This window comes from Setaria viridis, chromosome 6, assembly GCF_005286985.2.
Source record: "Setaria viridis chromosome 6, Setaria_viridis_v4.0, whole genome shotgun sequence".
Classification (NCBI taxonomy): Eukaryota; Viridiplantae; Streptophyta; class Magnoliopsida; order Poales; family Poaceae; genus Setaria; species Setaria viridis.
This window is the reverse complement of record NC_048268.2, coordinates 33139626-33160418: the sequence shown is the minus strand read 5'-3', so window position 1 is coordinate 33160418 and position 20793 is coordinate 33139626. Positions and strand designations below refer to the sequence as shown.

The window sequence follows — 20793 nt, the reverse complement described above, 5'->3', positions numbered from 1 at the left end:
TGGTGATGACTTTTGGCTTGAAGAACGCTGGCGCTACATATCAGAGAGCCATGAATTACATATTTCACAAACTCATTGGCCTTCTGGTAGAAATCTACATCGATGATGTCGTGGTCAAATCCAAAGGTCACGAAGAACATCTGGCCGATTTGCGAAAAGTGCTAGAGTGTACCAAAAAACATGGTCTTAAGATGAATCCCAATAAATGTGCTTTCGGCGTATCCGCCGGACAGTTCTTAGGATTCATGGTACACGAACGAGGCATAGAGATCAATCGGAAGACCATAGCGGCCATCAACAAAGTCGTGGCCCCACAGAGCAAAACCGAACTGCAGTCTCTAATCGGCAAGGTGAATTTCATCAGAAGATTCATATCTAATCTATCTGGGCGGATTTAGGCGTTCACACCTCTGTTGAAGCTAAAACCTGACCAGGAATTTATATGGGGAGAGGAGCAGCGCAAAGCACTGGAAGATATCAAGCAATATTTGGTCTCACCACCAGTGTTGGTTCCTCCTCAAACTGGTAAGCCGTTTAAACTATACTTATCAGCCGATGAAAAAGCTATTGGGTCGGCTCTAGTCCAGGAGTTTGAAGGCAAGGAGCGGGTAATTTATTATGTCAGTAGAAGACTTCTGGATGCTGAAACAAGATATCCTCCGGTGGAGCGTTTGTGCCTATGTCTTTACTTCTCATGCACCAAACTAAGGCACTATCTACTGTCGGCAGAATGCGTGGTCGTATGCAAAGACGACGTAGTAAAATACATGCTATCACTGCCGATCTTGAAAGGACGAATCGGCAAATGGATCTTAGCTTTATCAGAGTTTGACCTGCGGTATGAATCGGCAAAAGCCGTCAAGGGTCAAGTCATGGCCGATTTCGTCGCCCAGCACTGCGGACCGGAGATTGCCCTCGTAGAGCCGGCACCTTGGACATTATATTTCGACGGGTCATCATGTGGGGTCGGATCAGGAATCGGCATCGTTCTCATATCGCCTCGGGGGGCAAGCTATGATTTTTCTCTGCCGATAGAAACCGCCTCTACTAACAATCAAGCGGAGTACCGAGCTGTATTAAAAGGCCTACAACTATTAAGAGAAGTCAAGGCCGATTCCGTTGAGGTCTTCGGAGATTCTATGCTTATTGTGGATCAACTGACCGGAAGGTTCGAATGCAAAGATGACGTATTAAGAATTTATTATGAAGATTGCTTACAGCTTTTAAAAGAATTCCGATCGGCAGTAATCGAGCACATCCCAAGAGACCGCAACGAAGACGCCAACAAACTCGCCCAGCATGCATCTGGGTATCGGCCAATTCTAGGCGCTATGGCTCTAGAACTCACGGCTGATGACTGGCGTAAAGAAATTGCTGACTACCTGAAGGATCCGTCTAAAAAGGTGGAGCGACGAGTACGTTTTCATGCCACCAAATACGTACTGCTCGAAGATGACCTATTCTACCGAATGATCGATGGAGTTCTTCTCAAATGCCTTGGGACAGAGGAGGCCAAGACTCTAATGGGAGAAATCAATGAAGGAGTATGTGGAGCACACCAATCGGCACATAAGATGAAGTGGATGATCAGGAATAATGGGTACTACTGGCCAACGATCCTCGAAGACTGTTTCAAATATTATAAGGGCTGTCAGGAGTGTCAAAAGTTTGGAAATGTCCAGCGTGCACCCGCATCGGCCATGAATCCCATCATTAAGCCATGGCCGTTCAGGGGATGGAGAATAGACCTTATCGGCCAAATTTACCCACCATCAAGCAAAGGGCACAAATTTATTCTGGTGGCTACTGATTACTTTACCAAATGGGTAGAGGCCATCCCGTTGAGAGCCGTGACATCGGCTATCATGGCTGACTTCGTAAGGGACCACATCGTTTACCGATTCGGTATTCCTCAGACTATAACAACCGATCAAGGAACAATGTTCACATCGGGGGAATTTGAGGAATTTACGACCGATATGGGAATCAAATTGTTAAATTCTTCTCCATATTACGCCCAAGCCAATGGTCAGGCGGAATCCTCCAATAAAGGGATAATCAAATTGATCAAAAGAAAAGTCGAGGAACAACCAAAGAAGTGGCATCTATGTTTGACAGAGGCCTTATGGGCGTACCAGATGGCTTGTCATGGGGCTACCAAGTTATCTCCCTACCAATTGGTGTACGGTCACGATGCGGTACTGCCATGGGAGTCAAGGGCGGGATCGAGGCGTATTCCGCTCCAGGACCAGTTAACGGCCGATGACTACTCGTCACTTATGAAAAGGGAACTTGACGATTTGGCTGGCCAACGATTGAGGGCTCTGATAAGCATTGAAGAAAATAAAAAGATGGTAGCCAGGTGGTACGATAAGAAGGTCAAAGTCAAACAAGTTGATGAACCACCAGGGCCCGCCTTGATTGCCGATCGGTTCTCCCTTGGATAGTCTTATGCTGATTTGATGAAGCATGTGGTACGCGGCCCCTAGCAGATGTTTCCCAAGAGGGACATGGTTTCCCCTGGACAGTGCTTCAGCTAAGGCCTGGGTATTGGTTGTCGGGCCGGCGGCTCTTCCACAAAAGAAGTGCTTTTCTAGCCACATCATCAGGAAAGCTGTGTGCTCCCTGTTTTCAATAGTCCCGGTCCTCTTATTGCTTCTGATGAAACCCTTCCACCCGCCGATTCCCCTTGTGTCCAGCCGATGTGACGTTGTGGTTAAAAGGTGATAGGGTGTGTCCGGGGAGGATATGTCGAGGCCGGTCAACAGGACCACATCGGCCAGTGTTGGGGTCATAGGACCGTGCCCAAATAAGAAGGCATTAAGTGCATCAGACCAAAAATAAGAAGCCGCCATCACTAACGGCTCATTTTTCTCCATCTGGGATAAGGAAAGGTTGATGCACTGGCCGATTTTGAGCTCTTCCCATGAGACGCTCTTTGATGCGGCCACCCGTTGGTACCACTCCCTCCAACCTGGGGTTTCATTTGGCCAGGATCTAAAAGTACCCAGCCAGTGATCTAAGTTCATATCAGACAATTTGAAGGGTATCCGGTCGGTTTCCAAATTTATGAGATCTATTGGATCTGGGTTTCCCATGGGTCCGAGACAAACAAGGCCGGGATTTCCCGTAAGGTGAATGGTAATTCGATGCCTAACTTCCTAAAGAAGGAAAGGGGAGTGTAGAAAAGTAAGAAATAGATCTAAGGTAAATATATTGCCGATAGAAGAAGGATTCGATATTTACCTCTGGGATGAAGTTCTGAGTGATCGGCGTGGTCGCCGGTGCAGATGCGGACGATGGGGCCGCGATGGGGATCGCCATTGGGATCTCCGATGAAGCTCCTTCTTCTATGGATGGAGCAACGGCTATCGCCACCACCGCCGGGTGCGCTACTTCTGGGACATCGCGCGCGGGAGAGCTGCCGGAAGGAGCCACCATTGGAAGAGAAGAGGAAAAAGTAACAGGAGGTGAAGCTAGGAAGCTTCGGCGGCAAGGGAAAGATGCTGAAGGAGGAAGAAGGCGCGCGCGCTGGGAAAAGAGACGTGAGCTTGAAGAAGAGGTGCGGGTGAAACGCTATTTAAAGGATGCCTGAAGGGGGGGTAAAAATGGAATTTTCACCGCGCCGGCGCTTCGAGTTTTTCGGGAGTAGTGGCTGTCGTGGGTGCTCGTTTCGAAAAAATTGCAATGATCAGCTGGAAGACCGTGAAACGGAAGGATATTTTCACTGCGGCCGTTTCGGAAGGGGGGTTATAAAGAATTTCGAAGTAAAAGACTATGTTTTACTCCGAAACTGGGGGGCATATGTTGACGCCAGATTTCGTCACTAGTAGAATCGGCGCCAAGAAGAGAGGGGGATCGGAGGAGCACAGTTGGGAATCGGCCAAGTGGTGCTACAGTGTGAGATCGGCCGGTGACTTCTGTCTCGTTTCGGGTCGAATATACCAGAATCCCAATCGGTAGCCTTTTGCCGATGAGGAATCGGCCGATTAGGAGGATGGGTTAATTGGGCCTGTATGGGCTTGGAATAGAAGGATGAGCTGGAAATCAGCCCACGAAGCGTGGAGTAACTAACCTAGCACGAATCGTGCTTGTAGATATTCGTTTTCTGTTTGAATTAGGGATAGAGTTCTAGTCGGTTAAGAAGATATCTGTACGGGGCTATAAATAGCTACCTTTGTAAATCTGTAAGGATCAACCAATCAATACAACAAGCTACTTTTTCCTCGTACTTATTTTCAAGCAGGCGACTTCGCCATTACTTTCCTCTTTTCACGAGTTCGTGCGGGTTGGCAGGGCTGCATCATCTTGATCTCCGGCCGATTCTGTAAGTTCCGTTTATCGAGTAATATCTAAGCTTTAACTTCTGGCGTATCGCTGTTGTTTCGTTTAGATTTATTCACTATTTATCGATATTTGCTAGATTCATAGGTTTTACCTGTTTTTCTAGTCTTTATCACCGGTTATCTAGCTAGGAATCGGTAGTGTCGGCTTTCTTTACCTTCTGCTATTAATTTTATCTATTGCCAATTAGATTTGTTCCTAGTGTTATTATCATACCTCTGTGTCAAATATACTAGTAATTACCTATCTACAAGACCACAGTGATCGGCTGCTTCATAGCCGATTTCTTTATTATAGCAAATCGGCCGATTCGCTGATAAGCTCTTCCGAGATCGGAAACTTAGCCGATCGAGATTTCTAAACCTGACACGTGTTCTTCCTTGCCAATCAACAGGTCAGATTGGCTGGCACGCCGCGTGAACTGCACCAGGGCATTCACCCGAACAGGAGCTAAGCAGATTCTCCCGGGTCGTGTGTCGGACGTTGGGACTCGGTTGACCGATTTCTAGCGCCAACAGAAGTCCAGACCCTTGTGATCTTGGGTGACAGAGCCAACCTTCGATGGATCACAACTTATGCACTAAGTACTTAGAAACTATATGGCCCAACCGAGAGTCTAGCACTCATAAGAAACGGAACATTATTACAACACAACAATATTACACAAGAGTGTACAACACCCTCTCTTTAGTGGCTAGCCTAACATTCATCCTTTACTTCTACTATACTCCACTCATCTATCATGCTCATGATTGAATGGCATGGTAAGGAAGGGTCCCTCTATTTATAGGCCAAGGGAGTTCATAGGATGATGGCATGTGTCCCCTTCTAGAATTTTCACTAGACAAATATCTATGTTCTACACTATTCTAATTTCTTCATAGCAACAACATCCAGTGCCTTCATGAAAAATATCATGGATCATGAGTTGTGGGGAAGGCTTTAGAAGTTTGTATTGCTTTCCTTCAACACATAACTTTTGCTATGCATATAGACATATTATACATCTAGGTGCATATCAAAAGTTATTTATCTAGAAAAACCAAAACGAATAGTAATTTAGGCCGGAGGGAGTACATAAGAAACATAAAGAGGATACAGATTTATCCTTAAGTATGTTGACAATACCATATACTCTATCGTAGATCATTTTGGGTGGGCACCAAATCCTTGATATATCATGAACATTAGTTCAGAATGAAAGTTAAAAAAATCGACAGTGGTCCAAATAAATGTATCCATGTATTATGTCTGCATGTCAGAATAGAGTATACTTTGTGCACATGTGCATAAAAATCCATGTCAAAACTGAACATCGCAAGGTCAACAATGGCCATGATTCAGCAGAGTCCATGCAGTTGCAATCTTGTTGTCCCGAATATGGTGACATCGGCAGGCTGTTGTTGTCTGCACCTTACAGCCGCTTCAGGAGAAGAGTTTCTTGCTCGGTTGCTCCATCCGCCTAGCCTAACCAAAAGGAGTTCGTTGGACCCTAGGACTTTCAAACGTCGTGTTGGCTGTTGCTGCAGGTCGGGCAAGGACGTGAACCGCTCCGGTCGTCGTAGCAGCTTGCACGCTCGTCCAGAAACTGCCCGAAGTACAGGAAACGCACGAAAATCCGCACATCCACATGAACCGTCATCGAAACTTAGGCCCCATTTGGACCACCGATGGATTATAAGAATCCGGATAGTGTATAGTGATTATAAATCTAGATAGTATATTGTAATAATCTACCCTATTCAGATCTCTAGATTCTAATCCGGATATTAGGTTGGTTGTAAAAACGAAATATCTATAATGCCCTTGCCTCCCTTTTTTCTTAAACAGGCAAATATTTGGAGCGGGGTAAAATTGTAATTTCTCATCCTAGAATCCCCCATAAGCTAAGCAAGTGGGGATTGTGGATTATGGGTAGGGATTCTAGAATCCTGCAGTAGAATCCAACCTCTTTGGTTTGGATTTTGATTTTTTTTCTTGGATTATAGAATCCCAACCGGATCCAAACGGTCCCTTAGCATCTTTCCTGTGAAACAGAAAAGGGAAATATTTATGATGGAAGTAATAAACATACAAAAGTCAGCTTCCATATTCCTTGCATATCTCTATAAAAATTCTAATAATCACTTTTCCTTATCGAAAGCGTCAGAGCTAGGATATCAACTTTATAGAATCAATTCCCTCGATGACATAAAAATACATAGAAATACTGAGTTCCCTCGTTACCATAGTGTTGACGCCAGATTTTGACACGAGTAAAATCAGCGTTAGGAGAGGAAGAAATTAGAGGATACGGCGAGATACAAGGGCGACGATTGGAAATCGGCCGATTGGTGCTACAGTCAAGGATCGGTTGATTGGTGCTACAGTCGAGGATTGGCCGATTGACCCTTGGAGTTCCGCCTCGCCCGACCCCTAGGGTTTGGGATCGGACGCGCCCGATCCTCCAAGGGAGGATACCCGCCTCGCCCGACCTTAGTTTCCAGGGTCGGAGTAGTCTGAGTCCCCGACGTGTGGGTCCTAATCGGTTGTCCCTTGCCAATGAGATGATCGGCCGATTAGGAGGCTGGGATAGTTAGGCCGGTGGGCCTAAAAAGGATTATGAAGATGAAGAGGGAATCAGCCCATGAAGCGCGTGATGATCGACCTAGTACGAATCGTACTTGTAAATATTCGTTTTCTGTTTAAATTTAGGGATAGAGTTCTAGTCGGATAAGAAGTCGTTTGTAACAGGCTATAAATAGCCACCCTTGTAGATCTGTAATCATCATCAACTCAATACAACAAACTACTATTTTCTCATACTTACTTTCAAGCGGGCGACTTTGCCAACACTTTTCTTCTTTTTCACGAGTTCGTACGGGTTGGCGGGGCTGCATCAACTTGACCTCTGGCTGATCTTGTAAGTTCCGTTTATCGAGTAATTTCTAAACTTTAACTTCGGGCGCATCGCTGTCGTTTCGTTTGGATTTATTCATCAGTTATCGATATTTACTAGAATTCTAGGTTTTACTTGTTGTTCTGGTTTTATCACTAGTTATCCAGCTAGGAATCGGTAATTTCGGCTTTTCTTATACTTCGTTGTTTAATCTATTCATTTTACGCATAGCCGATTAGATCCGTTCCTAGTGTTGTTACTGTAGCGCTGCTTAGATTACTCCAGCAGTTTTCTTTATTAACGTTGCCCGGTAATCGGCTGCTTCTTAGCCGATTCCTTTATTACGGCAAATCGGCCGATTCGCTGATAAGCTTTCTCGAGATCGGAACCTTAGCCGATCGCAACCTCTGGGATCTGACACGTTTCTTTCCTTGCCAATCAACAGGTCAGATTGGCTAGCACGCTGCGCGAACCGCACCAGGGCGATCACCCGAATAGGAGCTAAGCAGATTCTCCCGGGTCGTGTGTCCGACGTTGGGAATTCGATCAGCCGATTTCTAGTGCCAACACATAGATTTGTTCGAAATTCCTTCAGTGCCATTGAAATTTAGATTTATCCTCTTAGTACCATTCCATCTGTGGTTCCATCCATGAGCTGACCATTTTACCCCTCCCGAGTCATGGGTCTACTGTCAGTACATTTTTACACATCAGCGGTCTTATAAGTCGTCTCATGCAGTGCCACATAGGACTTTTGATGATGTGGAAGAGAGAGAGCGAGTAGAGAAAGAGGTTATTATTTCGTGAAACAACCGCCTCATGAGCTAAATTGTAGTACTACTAGACAACTCAACAATCAATGTATGAGTTATTATTGCCATGCAACTCATAATATTTTCTTTTTCCATATGCACAAATTAAAGAATTATATAGCTCCACCAGACAACTTATAAGACAACCCATTGTATGGGTTGCCTGTTGAGTCGTCTCAGGATTACGTATTAATGCTTGAGACCAAACGACACCAATGTACTTACCCTTAGCTAGTTGAACCCAGCTAAACCAACGAAAGACCAAGATACCCCTACTGGGCCGACGCGCCACGGGGCCACCCGGGTCACCACCTCCTCGAGTCCGACGAGGTGCGCCGCCTCAACGTCCGCGCACGCCCGCTGGACCCGGACGCACCGCTCAAGCCCTGGAATCTCGACTTCCTCGTCGAGCTGCCCAGGATGGCCGCGTCCTCCTCCGCTAGGCGGCGGGACGTGCCCCGGCGGACGTGGTCCGACGTGCTCACCTACAGCGCTGGTGGCGTCGGGGCGTGGCCGGAGAGCCTGATGCTAGCGTGGCGGTCGGCCTCGGATGTGGCGGCGGCCCTGGCGGCATCATCGTCATCCCCCGCATCATCGTCGTACGTGGAGGCCGTCGCCGTATGTGCGGCTATGGGTGCGGCTACCCAAGGCCGACATCCAGCGGCTCGCCGAGGGCAGCCGCTCGCCCCCGCGCTGGCCGCTGCTCGCCCCCGCTCCGGCCACCACGCGGCCCTCGCCATCGCAGGAACAGGAGGAAGGGGGAGGAAGCTTGGGAAGTGGAAGGCCAGAGGGGAGGGAGGAGGAAGGAAGGAGGCCAAAAATTTGAGAGAGATTGGAGAGGAAGAGTCGTATGAACCAGTTTAGATGGGTGGATCTAAAATTATGGTCCCTAAAAAAATGCAATGCTGATTCATACTACTCTTGCTTGATTAGTCCTAATGAGTACATACTACATCGGCCATCTATGTAGCTAAGAGCCCTCACTGCCCATATTATAATGACGTACTAATTGGTCACTACCACTGAACTAAAATGCAATTGCAGGCCTCCCAAAGGCAGATATAGGTTCGGTCATGATATGAACATGTGAATTTCTCTTGAGGTGGAGGGCCATGTTTACTCTTCAACCTCACATTGTAGATGTAAATTTGAACAAATTTGAAATGAAGAACTTAATTCACTCTCCAACAAAAGGCATGATATCTGTATTTTAAAAAATTATATGTTTTAAGCAACGTGTTTTGTTCCTAAAATCTCTATAAAAAAATCCATGGGGTCGGTGATCGCTGACCATATAATGTAAATATTTAAAATGTGGCGTGTCACAGGCATCTACGTAAATATATATATAACAATAGTACGTATGCCACATGTATTTCTTGTTTATTGAGGTCATGATATCCAATTTTTTGCGTGGAAAAATATCCGTATATTGGATGTACAATTATAGATGTACTCGTTCTGTCCATTTTCTCACAGGAAGAAAAAAGTATCGGTATTTGGGACAAACAAGTTCGGGTGCGTTGACAGAGGTGGCACCTCTGACTTTTGCACATTGCAAGGTTCCAAGATGACCTTTTTATTTTTCAGCTCCAAGGAGCCACACGTTGTACACGTTGTACCATACAAAATGGTGGCCACACATTTCTGAAAAGAAATAGCAGCACGCCATGAAAAAAGGAGGTTAGAGAAACCACATACAAATAAATTAGGTAGACATAGAAAACCACACATACAAAAAAGAAATTCACACCAAAAGGCTTTACACGTGCACAGATGAAGCACGTCACAAACAAATTCACTTGACTCTCCCAACCAACAATATAATTTAATTATGTGCAAAAAATATAAGTTCAATACAGAAATTCTAAATCGCTAAGACATGGTGGAGCCAGGATTTAGAAGTTTGGTATTCCCGTGTTAAAAAAAATAAGTTCAGGGAGGGGGAGCACCCGCTGGCCGCCCAGCTCTGCCTTGTCATCACCGCACTGGCATGCCCCCGCTCGCTTCGGCCGCCGCAGCCGGTAGCACAGCATCCGTGCTCCTGTAGCGCTAGCGCGTGATGGCGTATTGGCCGGATGGGAGATGTGGCATGTGGCCTCTCGTGGGCCATCAGCTTTGGCCAACAGCCTATCCTGGGATTGAGTGGGGACTGGGGAGGCATGGGAAGTCCCAGAAGGGCACTGCTCTGCATCAGAGTGTTGCGGCGAATTATAACTCGAAAACTAGCGATCTTGACCCAATATAAAAGATACATGTGTGTATATTTAGCATATACTCCCTCCGTCCCCAAATAAATATTCTTTTAGAAAATTTTGGATACTCCCTCCGTATAGGAAAAGGAAGTCGTTTTGGACAGCAACACGGTCTTCAAAGCATTACTTTGACTCCTTATTTTTATAAAAATATTTATCCAAAAGTGAAATATGTATATTTTTATGAAAGTATTTTTCAAGACAAATCTATTTATATGGCTTTCACATTTCCAAACTCAACAACTTAAAAGTTATTCATGATTTATATTCCCAATGTTTGACCAAAACCTTGTCCAAAACAACTTCCTTTTCCTATACGGAGGGAGTACAGTAGCAGTTGTGAGAAGCGACCATGCCACCTCTAATTATTTATATTAGTTGTTGTTGAAAACTATGCGGTCTGTTTAGTTTTTTGATCCTGAATAAATGCACATGGATTGTAACTAGAGAAAAAACATCAATTGATCATTTCATTGGCTCTATGCACATCTCAATACATTTTTTCATTGCTGTGACTGTGAGTGTTGTTTTAATTAGATGAGTCTCACTAGAAGCTAAATGAACACTCTTTGTGAGATAAAATTTGAAGGCAAAGAACATGTTCAACAATTTAGATAGCTCTTGTTTGCAAACACATACCATGTCACGTATACACGGCAAAACAGACCAAGCATATAGTGGTCTGTCTATTAGGTTGTTTATTTAGTTCATGCATGTATCTATAGATTATGTCAATCAAGTATAAATTGATCTTTATATGTTATTTTGTTGCTTGTTCGAGAATACAAAGTATCTATAGGAGTGGAATCCATTTTGCTTGGTCCAGGAGGTGAGGAAGGAAGTGGAGATGGGTGGCCATGGCTGCCATGAACGGGAGCTTTGGGGGTTCGGAGAAGTTCGGGAAGAGGAGAGAACTGGGATGGCTTGTGGAGAGGAGCGTGGGGTATTTCGATATGAGTTTACCTATGGATGAGGACTGGCCATGGAAGGAGATGGATGACGACGTCCTTGCTCTTTTGTGGAGAGATTGAACACCGGTGACGGGAGATTTTGGAGAGGAAGAAGCGAGAGCTACGGCAAATTTGACGCGGGAAGGAGCAGCGCACGCCGCCGCACTCGATCACGGACGAGCCGTCGACGACGCGTACAACAGTAGAACGGTACGATCTCGGAGCACGGGCCGCTGCCGTCTCCCGCTGCCCATTGGTCGCCCTGGCCTAGGTCCGATTTCGATTTGGAGGCTGAGGAACGAACGACAAGCAGGAGCAACTCAATTCCGATGGCTAGGGCGGTGTTGATGCCTGATGCTAGGCCAACGGTCACTTTTATAACCTGTTGTGTGGCATGAGTTTGGAGAGCAGATCATGTCCCTTCCGAGGCTCATGGTTGTTGTTTACATTTTTGTCCCCATCTTCTTGTTTTTGTTTTACTTTTGTTAAATGGTCCTTGATTTGTTTTGTTTCCTATATTTATGTTTCTGGTAATTTTCATAGTATTCATACCGACTTGTATTGGTTTTGACATCAGGAAAGCTCTATCGCAGATGAAGACAACCTTTCCGTTGGTGCAGATATTTTCATCATCCCCTTCCTCATGCCATAGCATTGGATTTAAACAAAATTGAGGAGAAAGTTAAGAACTGAGAGAAAAGTGCTGCCGCAGTTACACGCGGAGGAGCTCTCATGTTGCCATGATGGGGTGGTGTGGGAACGGCAGCGGTTTAATCCAGAGCAATGCCGCTAGCATCCGAGCTAGCCATGGCAACGTATCATTTCCTTCTTCTTCTTTTTTTGTTATATTTGTTGTATGAGTGCCGCATACTTTTCTAGCTAGTTAAGGCGGTGGAGTGGTATCAGGTACGGTGTGTATGGAATTGGGGTATGATTACATATGGATGAATGACTGATAGAAACATGGGAAAAGTCCATTTTACTCCCTCCACCTATTTACTTTGTCCACCCCACCTCCTTAACCTATATATTGGCTCAATTTAATCCCTTCACCTATTAATATTGGGTCAAATTACCCCTAAGAAGGATTTCCATCATAATTTGCTTATGTGACATGGTTTTGACCGAGTCAATTCACGTTTGAGACCAACAAAGCAGTCTGATGTGGACAAGTGCGAGGCCATCGAGCTAAAAGAACGAGCCGAGCTGCATGTCTCCAAATGAAATACGCATGTACGCCTGTCCGTCCGCGCCCAACTGAGCGCACGCCAAGCTGCAAAGTTCATCACCCTAGAGCCTGAAACCGATCTTCCAGGGCTACTAACGAAAACGTTGCTGATGTTTTGTTTCATCAGTTCAGTTTGCACAAATAAAATGCCACCGCATGTTTTAGACAGTGCCTGTGCTGCCCAACGCTCTCGTCGCCACGTCCAAGCGTGCAGGCGCACTAGTGTCGGGGTGCCCTCAAAGGCGGCCAGCTGCTGCCACAGTCGCAGCCGGAGCTCGCCACCGCTGCAAGGGTCGAGATCGAGCAATTCATCATTTCCATCCTCAGATGACCCCAGCGTCAGCCATGTCATGCGCGAGACCAGCTTCTCTAGCTCCCAAGTCAAGCCAAACATCCAGAAGGCCGTCTCGTCGTCGGAACATCATCCAAAAGAGATGCCTAGCCACGTGGTGACGAGCTCTCCACTAGGTTCTGGCTATGCGAGGCGCCCCAACGCAGCCAACGCCGCTGATGGCGCCATGTGCGTGCTGGACTACATGGCGAGTGGGAGCAAGCGGTGCGTGGTTGTCGTCGGTGAGAGCGCCACCGCCGCAGAGATTAGAATCACTGCCAGTTCTGGAACCGACGGTGAAGCCGTATTAAAAAATAAAAAAAATCCGCGCTCAGCCCCGCATCCCGCCGGCTGCGCCCGGTCGCCCCTCCTCGCGACCTGCCGGCCACCCGTTCTTCCTAGCCGGCCGCCGCTCCTCCTCACCGGACCGCCGAAGAACGGGTGGCCGGTGGGTCGTGGGAGAGGGGCGGCCGGGCGCAGCCGCCAGGATGCGGCCGGGAGAGGGGTAGGTCCGGCAGGGGTACGGGAGAGGGAGGGAGGGAGGGAAAGGGAGAGGGGAGAGAGGGGGGGAGGGAGGGAGGGGGAGAGGGAGAGGGGGAAGTGCACCGGATTTCGCCGCCGCCGTCACCCCCGGATCTTGCCGCCGCTGCCGCTTCGTCCGCACTGCTACATCCTGTCACGCCGAGCTCGCTAGCCGTTGCCGCTCCGTGCCCCGATGGCCGCCCCGCCACGCCTCGCCCCGCCGCCGCTTCTCACCTTAGGCACGAGGTGAGGGGCGAGCGAAGGGGGGAGGAGAGGGGAGGCTGGGGAGGGAGGGAGGGAAGGAGGGGCTCAATGGACGGGGAGGGGGGAGGGGTTCGGTGGTGGAGGGAGTGAGGGGGCTTGCAGGATAAGGAGAGAGGGAGGAGAGAAGTGGGACTGGGGGAGAGAAAGGGAGAAGTGGCGGAGGGGGAGGGGAGAGTGCGGACGTCAAGCACGCTTAACTGGATTTGAAAAAGATTTCGATCCGATCGGACCGTTTCACCGATGGATTTTTATAAGAGCCGACGGTGTTGACTTTCACCGCCGGTTTATGATTGGAACCGGCGGTGATGGCTTCACTGCCAGTTCTAACATCCCACAACCCCATTTATTTTAGAACTGGCGATGATACATATTACAGTCGGTTTACCTAAAATCGTTGGTGATAGTGCCCTCTGGGATAACTCATTATGTGGTAGTGTTTATTCTCCATCTCAATCTATGTGTATTAAGATTGATTTATCCAAACAATGCCTTAAATATTCCTCTCAATTGGGTATGCCCAGGAAGTTGTTGAGGACGTCCACGAGGACAGAGACGTCCAATCCACTGTTCTCAATGAAATTCCAGAAGGCAACAACCTCCGGCACTGGCACCTGATCAGTGAAGACGGTGATATTGTCCATATAGCCTGCACTAGTCTCACCCGAACTCAAGATATCATCAATGAGTCTTTGTATAGGATCGGGGACTGTAGGGTCACCGAGCAGATCAATTATCTCCCGGATATCATCATCATCAACCAAGTCGCCAGAATTGTCGGCGAGAATCCTGTGGCCATTCAGGTCCGCCTGTGCAGCCAGCTTCCTCGCAGCGACGGACGCTGCAGGCATGCCGCACGCCTGTCGAGGAGCGGTGATGACCGCCTTTTTGCTCACCAGGGAGCTGAGCTGATCTTTTGAGGTCACCCTCGCCGCCATCAAGAACCGGCCCATGCTCGTCGTTTTGCCGGTGGCGAGGGTGGTGCCATTGATGGTCACATGCAGGGTTGCATCTGCATGCAGGAGTGGATTATACATATGATATACTATAGCGTATGATAGCTGAAGTTTGGGTCCATGATCGAGTATATCAGTTAATATAAGATCGCTTACTGCTGATGATCTTGGAGGGGTTGCTCTTGCATCGGGCTGTGCCGTAGAAGATGACGACGGCAAGGTTCTCCTTGCTCTGCGCTGGGAGCACGAGGAGGAAGAAGCAGAGAGTGACCGGGACCATGAGAAGGCTCCTGCAGGTTGCCATGGCACGCGCTGAGTACAGTGTGAAGTATGCAGCTGGAGAATGTATGTGAGTGCCAGTGCCTAGTGGTCTGGTGCACCCATGCATGGTCTCTCTCGGTGACAATTTATAGACCAATTAAAGGTAAGCAGGTGCAAAACTCATAGCACTCCCTTTTCGTTACCCATTCACATGGGCAACCAAGTTGACAAACAAGCAACCATTTAAGCATGATTAGCAAAGTTTGGTAGGCTAGGATTTCAAAAGTCAGCCAGAATCGATCACAACTATCAATACACATGGTCTAGTTTTGACTTCTTGATACCCCCAATGCCCACTATGTAACAATATCACAAAGAAGACATCCTTATTAGAGACGTGGAATTAAAACACGTCTCCAATGTTGAATCGGAGACGCGGATAAACTAAACGCATCTACAATATGTTTGTCCCGTCAAAACGCATCTCCAATGACCCTCTACATCGGAGATGCGGATTTTTCGCATCTTGTATGACTTTACATCAGAGACGAAAATTTGGAGACGCGAAAAAAACGTCTCCTGTGTGAGTTAACTCGCGTCTCCTTTTAAGACGTCTTACATAGTGGCCAGCTCAACCTCTAATGCTCTAGTTTTTGTTAATAAAGGATGTGCAAATTAAAAACAGATCTCAAAATTTTATAAAACTAAACAAACTACTAATTTGAATTGCTTTCCCTGGAGAATCCCGAACCTCTGGTCCAGGTTTTGACTTCCCGAGACTCTAAAATTATATATGATCCCTAAAAAATACAATGCTCATACTCTTGCTTGATTAGTCTCACATGAATCAACCTATTTTGTCCTACTGATAAGGTTCTTTGTTTGACAGTCTGATCCAAGTAAGAGTAAAATTTAAATGCTAACGTGCCTTGTATGATCCACAACTTCAAGTCGCACGCTAATGAAGTAATGAGTGCATTGGCTATGTAGCCAAGAGCCCTTACAACCCATATTACAATGACGTACTAACTGGTTATTGTGCAGGCCTCCCAAAGGAAGATATAGGTTTGGTCTGAACATGTTTATTTCTCTTGAGGTGGAGGGTCATGTTTACTCTTCAACCTCCACATTGTAGATGTAAATTTGAACAATTTGAAATGAACAACTTCCCTCTCCACAAAAAGGCCTGATACCTAAGAGACTATATTTCAAAGAATATATGTTTTAACCAACATGTTTTGTTCTAAAATTTCTATAAAAAAATTATGTGGAGCCGGTGAGTGTACAATCGTACATATTTTAAATGTGGTGTGTCACATGCGTCTACATAAATATACAAAACAGTAATGGCAGTACGTATGTCACGTGTGTATTTTTTTGTTTCTTGAGGTCAAGATATCTAATTTTTTGCAAGGAAAAATATCCATATATTGGATGTACAATTATAGATGTACTCGTAGTGTACATTTCCGCACAGGAAGGGAAAAAGGATAAAATAAGAAGAAAAAGTATCGATATATGGCTATATGGGAGAAACAAGTTTGGGTGTGTCGAGAGAGGTGGCACCTCTGACTTTTGCACATTGCAGGATTCCAAGATGACCTTTTTATTTTCAGCTCCGCAGTGTTGTACACGTTGTACCATATAAAATGGTGGCCGCACATTTCTGAAAAGAAAAATCAGCACGCCATGGAAAAGGAGGTTAGAAAAACCACACAAAATAAATTCGGTACACATAGAAAACCACACGTACAAAAAAAGGAAATCACACCGAAATGCTTTACACGTGCACAGATAAAGCATGGCACACACAATTTCACTTGCTTTCTAGTGCTCTGTTAGAATAAATTCGGTAGACAAAAGCAGGAGGACTTGGTGTTTATGAGAATGACCACACGGTTGGACTCGTGTCACGCATGGGCCTGAGCGAGCCCGTATAATTTTTTTTAAAAAAAACATTTTATCTACTTCTTTTCGTTTTCCTTTTAGTTCTTTATTTAACGTTATTTGATTTGTTTTTGTTTCCTGGATAGGATTTAGGTTTCTAGGCAATTTGCATAGTATTTGTCGCCAACTTGTTTTAGTGTTGGGATGGACTTTGGTGAGAGTGACGACATTGACGATCATCCTTGATGACAAGGGTCTATACTAGAATAACAAAGCTCAGCCACGTTTTCGAGGGAAAAACTAAAATTATAAAGCTAAACATATTGCACTGACATGTACTAGAGTCCAGAGGGCAATGGGCACGTAATTGCTTGTGGTGCTGTAGATTCACTGGCTCCACTTGTTAGTGCAGAAACGATTTTGTAAAAACATGACTGTGTGTGGTTGTAGAGGTCGGAGACAATTCCTTTTTCTAAAAAAATTTATCAGTACAGAAAACACTTGAATTGCTAGGGTTTATATTAGGTGGCAATTTCGCAAAGGTTATTGGATGGCATATACCGCACCGTAGCGGAGAGAGAACCGGCAGCAAAACTACAACCCTCTAGATATACTCCGGCAATGCCTCCATTGTTGAGTCCGCTCTCAGCCTCTCACCACCCCTCCTTCGCTAACCAAATAAAATGTTTTTTTGTGCTCTCCACAACCCAGGCGCTAGCAGCACCTCTGACTGATGATTTGCGAAAATCATGACATTTGAACTGACATGTGGTAAAAGGCTACTACCTCTGTTCCAAAATATTCGTTTTGATATTTTCTAGATATATATAGATTTTATTATACACACGTAGATATAAAATTATACCTAGATATATAGCAAAATCTATGTATATAGAAAAGCCTAGGTCCGATTTCAATTTGGAGGCTGAGGAACGAACGACAAGCAGGAGCAACTCAATTCCGATGGCTAGGGCAGTGTTGATGCCTGAATGCTAGGCCAACGGTCACTTTTATAACCTGTATACGTTGTATATATATGATATATAGTTGATTTTTGGGTATTCCTAGGAATACCCATGCATCACGCTGGCTACGCCCTGTTGTGTGGCAAGAGTTTGGAGAATAGACCATGTCCCTTCCGAGGCTCATGGTTGTTGTTTACATTTTCTCCCCATCTTCTTGTTTTTGTTTTACTTTTGTTAAATGGTCCTTGATTTGTTTTGTTTCCTAGATTTATGTTTCTGGTAATTTTTATAGTATACATACCGACTTGTATTGGTTTTGACTTCAGGAAAGCTCTATCGCAGATGAAGACAACCTTTCCGTTGGTGCAGATGTTTTCATCGTCCCCTTCCTCATGCCATAGCATTGGATTTAAACCAAATTGAGGAGAAAGTTAAGAACTGAGAGAAAAGTGCTGCCGCAGTTACACGCGGAGGAGCTCTCATGTTGCCATAATGGGGTGGTGTGGGAACGGCTGCGGTTTAATCCAGAGCAATGCCGCTAGCATCCGAGCTAGGCATGGCAACGTATCATTTCCTACTTTTTTTGTTATATTTGTTGTATGAGTGCCGCATACTTTTCTAGCTAGTTAAGGCGGTGGAGTGGTATCAGGTACGGTGTGTATGGGATTGGGGTATGATTACACATTAATGGATTAATGACCGATAGAAACATGGGAAAAAGTCTATCTTACTCTCCACCTATTTACTTTGTCCACCCACCCCCTAAGCTATATATTGGCTCAATTTAATCCCTTCACCTATTAATATTGGGTCAAATTACCCCCTAAGAAGGATTTCCATCATAATTTGCTTACCTGGCATGGTTTTGACCGAATCAATTCACGTTTGAGACTCACAAAGCAGACTGACGTGGACAAGTGCGAGGCCATCGAGCTAAAAGAACGAGCCGAGCTGCATGTCTCCAAACGAAATACGCATTGACGCATATCCGTCCACGCCCAACTGAGCGGACGCCAAGCTGCAAAGTCCATCACCCTAGAGCCTGAAACCGATCTTCCAGGGCCACTAACCAAAACGCTGCTGATGTTTTGTTTCATCGGTTTAGTTTGCACAGGTAAAATGCCACCGCATGTTTTAGATAGTGCCCGTGCTGTCCAACGCTCTCGTCGCCACGTTCAAGCGCGCAGGCGCCCTAGTGCCGGGGCGCCCTCAAAGGAGGTCAGCCGCTGCTGCAGTCGCAACCAGAGCTCGCCGCCGCTGCCAAGGTCGAGATTGAGAAACTCATCATTTCCATCCTCAAACGACCCCAGCGTCAGCCACGTCATGTGTGAGACCAGCTTCTCTCGCTCCCAAGTCAAGTCAAATGTCTCGAAGGTTGTCTCGTCACCGGAACATCATCCAAAAAAGATGCCTAGCCACGTGGTGACGAGCTCTCCACTAGGTTCCAACCATGTGAGGCGCCCCAACGCAGCCAACGCCGCTGATGGCGCCATGCACGTGCTGGACTACATGGCGAGCGGGAGCAAGCGATGTGTGGTTGTCGTCGGCGAGAGCACCGCCGCCGCAGAGGTGGTGGTGAAGGCAGTGATGGATAGGGTGAGCAAAGCAGGCTAGCTTCAGCAACGGCACGAGCGGCTCAAGGATCGTCAGTTCGTGCCCCTTTCGACGGCTTCGTTCCAGAGTATATCAAAGGAAGAGGTGGAGGCCATGGACGGTGACCTCCACGCGCTCGTGTGGCAGGGCTGCGCTTCTGGGAAGGGCGTCACGGTCGTCCATATGGATATAGCTTAGGGCACGGCTTATAGATCGGCTCGATTTTGTGACTCAGCTATCGCAGTCCACATCAGACTGCTTAGTTGGCCTCAAACGTGAATTGACTCGGTCATAACAATGCCACGTAGGCAAATTATGATGGAAATATTGCTTAGGGGGTAATTTGATTCGGAATTAATAGGTGAAGGGATTAAATTGAGCCAACATATAGGTTAGGGGGTGGGGTTGACAAAGTAAATAGGTGGAGGAAGTAAAATGATTTTTTCCTAGAAACAAACAACAGGAACGGAAACATGGATCCTCTGTATAATGGGATTAACATTATATATTAGACTTCTTTTGCGTACCCTCCAATCCACACGTATTATGAGGGATTGTTAGAGAAATCAGTTTCACTGCTCCACAAAGGTACATCACCGCCGGCTCCAAACCAGCCTGCACCGCTGTTTTTTGGTCCATCATTTGACTTTCGACAGTGATTAGAATCACTGCCAGTTCTGAAATCGACGGTGAAGCCGTATTAAAAAATAAAAAAAATCCACGCTCAGCCCCGCATCCCGCCGGCTGCGCCCGGTCGCCCCTCCTCGCGACCTGCCGGCCACCCGTTCTTCCTAGCCAGCCGCCGCTCCTCCTCACCGGACCGCCGAAGAACGGGTGGCCGGTGGGTCGTGGGAGAGGGGCGGCCGGGCGCAGCCGCCAGGATGCGGCCGGGAGAGGGGTAGGTCCGGCAGGGGTAGGGGAGAGGGAGGGAGGGAGGGAAAGGGAGAGGGGAGAGAGGGGGGGAGGGAGGGAGGGGGAGAGGGAGAGGGAGAGGGGAAGTGCACCGGATTTCACCACCACCGTCACCCTCGGATCTTGCCGCCGCTGCCGCTTCGTCCGCACTGCTACATCCTGTCACGCCGAGCCCGCTAGCCGTTGCCGCTCCGTGCCCCGATGGTCGGCCCGCCACGCCTCGCCCCGCCGCCGCTTCTCACCTCAGGCATGAGGTGAGGGGCGAGCGAAGGGGGGGGAGAGGGGAGGATGGGGAGGGAGGGAGGGAAGGAGGGGCCCAATGGACGGGGAGGGGGGAGGGGTTCGGTGGTGGAGGGAGTGAGGGGGCTTGCAGGATAAGGAGAGAGGGAGGAGAGAAGTGGGACTGGGGGAGAGAAAGGGAGAAGTGGCGGAGGGGGAGGGGAGAGCGCGGACGTCAAGCACGCTTAACTGGATTTGAAAAAGATTTCGATCTGATCGGACCGTTTCACCGACGGATTTTTATAAGAGCCGACGGTGTTGACTTTCACCGCCGGTTTATGATTGGAACCGGCGGTGATGGCTTCACTGCCAGTTCTAACATCCCACAACCCCATTTATTTTAGAACCGGCGATGATAC

General features: G+C 47.0%; 1 protein-coding gene across 1 annotated transcript; it reads right to left on the bottom strand.

Moving 5' to 3' along the window:
• Positions 1-13913: 13913 nt before the first annotated feature.
• On the bottom strand, positions 13914-14929 carry LOC117861207 (uncharacterized). The gene is made up of 2 exons (XM_034744727.2): positions 14694-14929; positions 13914-14593 (listed from the first exon to the last, which is right to left on the bottom strand). Exons 1-2 carry the CDS (start codon positions 14923-14925, stop codon positions 14088-14090), a joined length of 738 nt encoding a protein of 245 aa, XP_034600618.1. The 5' UTR covers positions 14926-14929; the 3' UTR covers positions 13914-14087.
• Between the last annotated feature and the right edge of the window lie 5864 nt (positions 14930-20793).

Coding starts and splice junctions, on each gene's coding strand:
- LOC117861207 (XM_034744727.2), bottom strand. CDS start 14,925: ATGCATGGGTGCACCAGACCACTAGGCACTGGCACTCACATACATTCT. Junction 14,594..14,693: donor CCCCTCCAAGATCATCAGCA/GTAAGCGATCTT, acceptor TCCTGCATGCAG/ATGCAACCCTGCATGTGACC.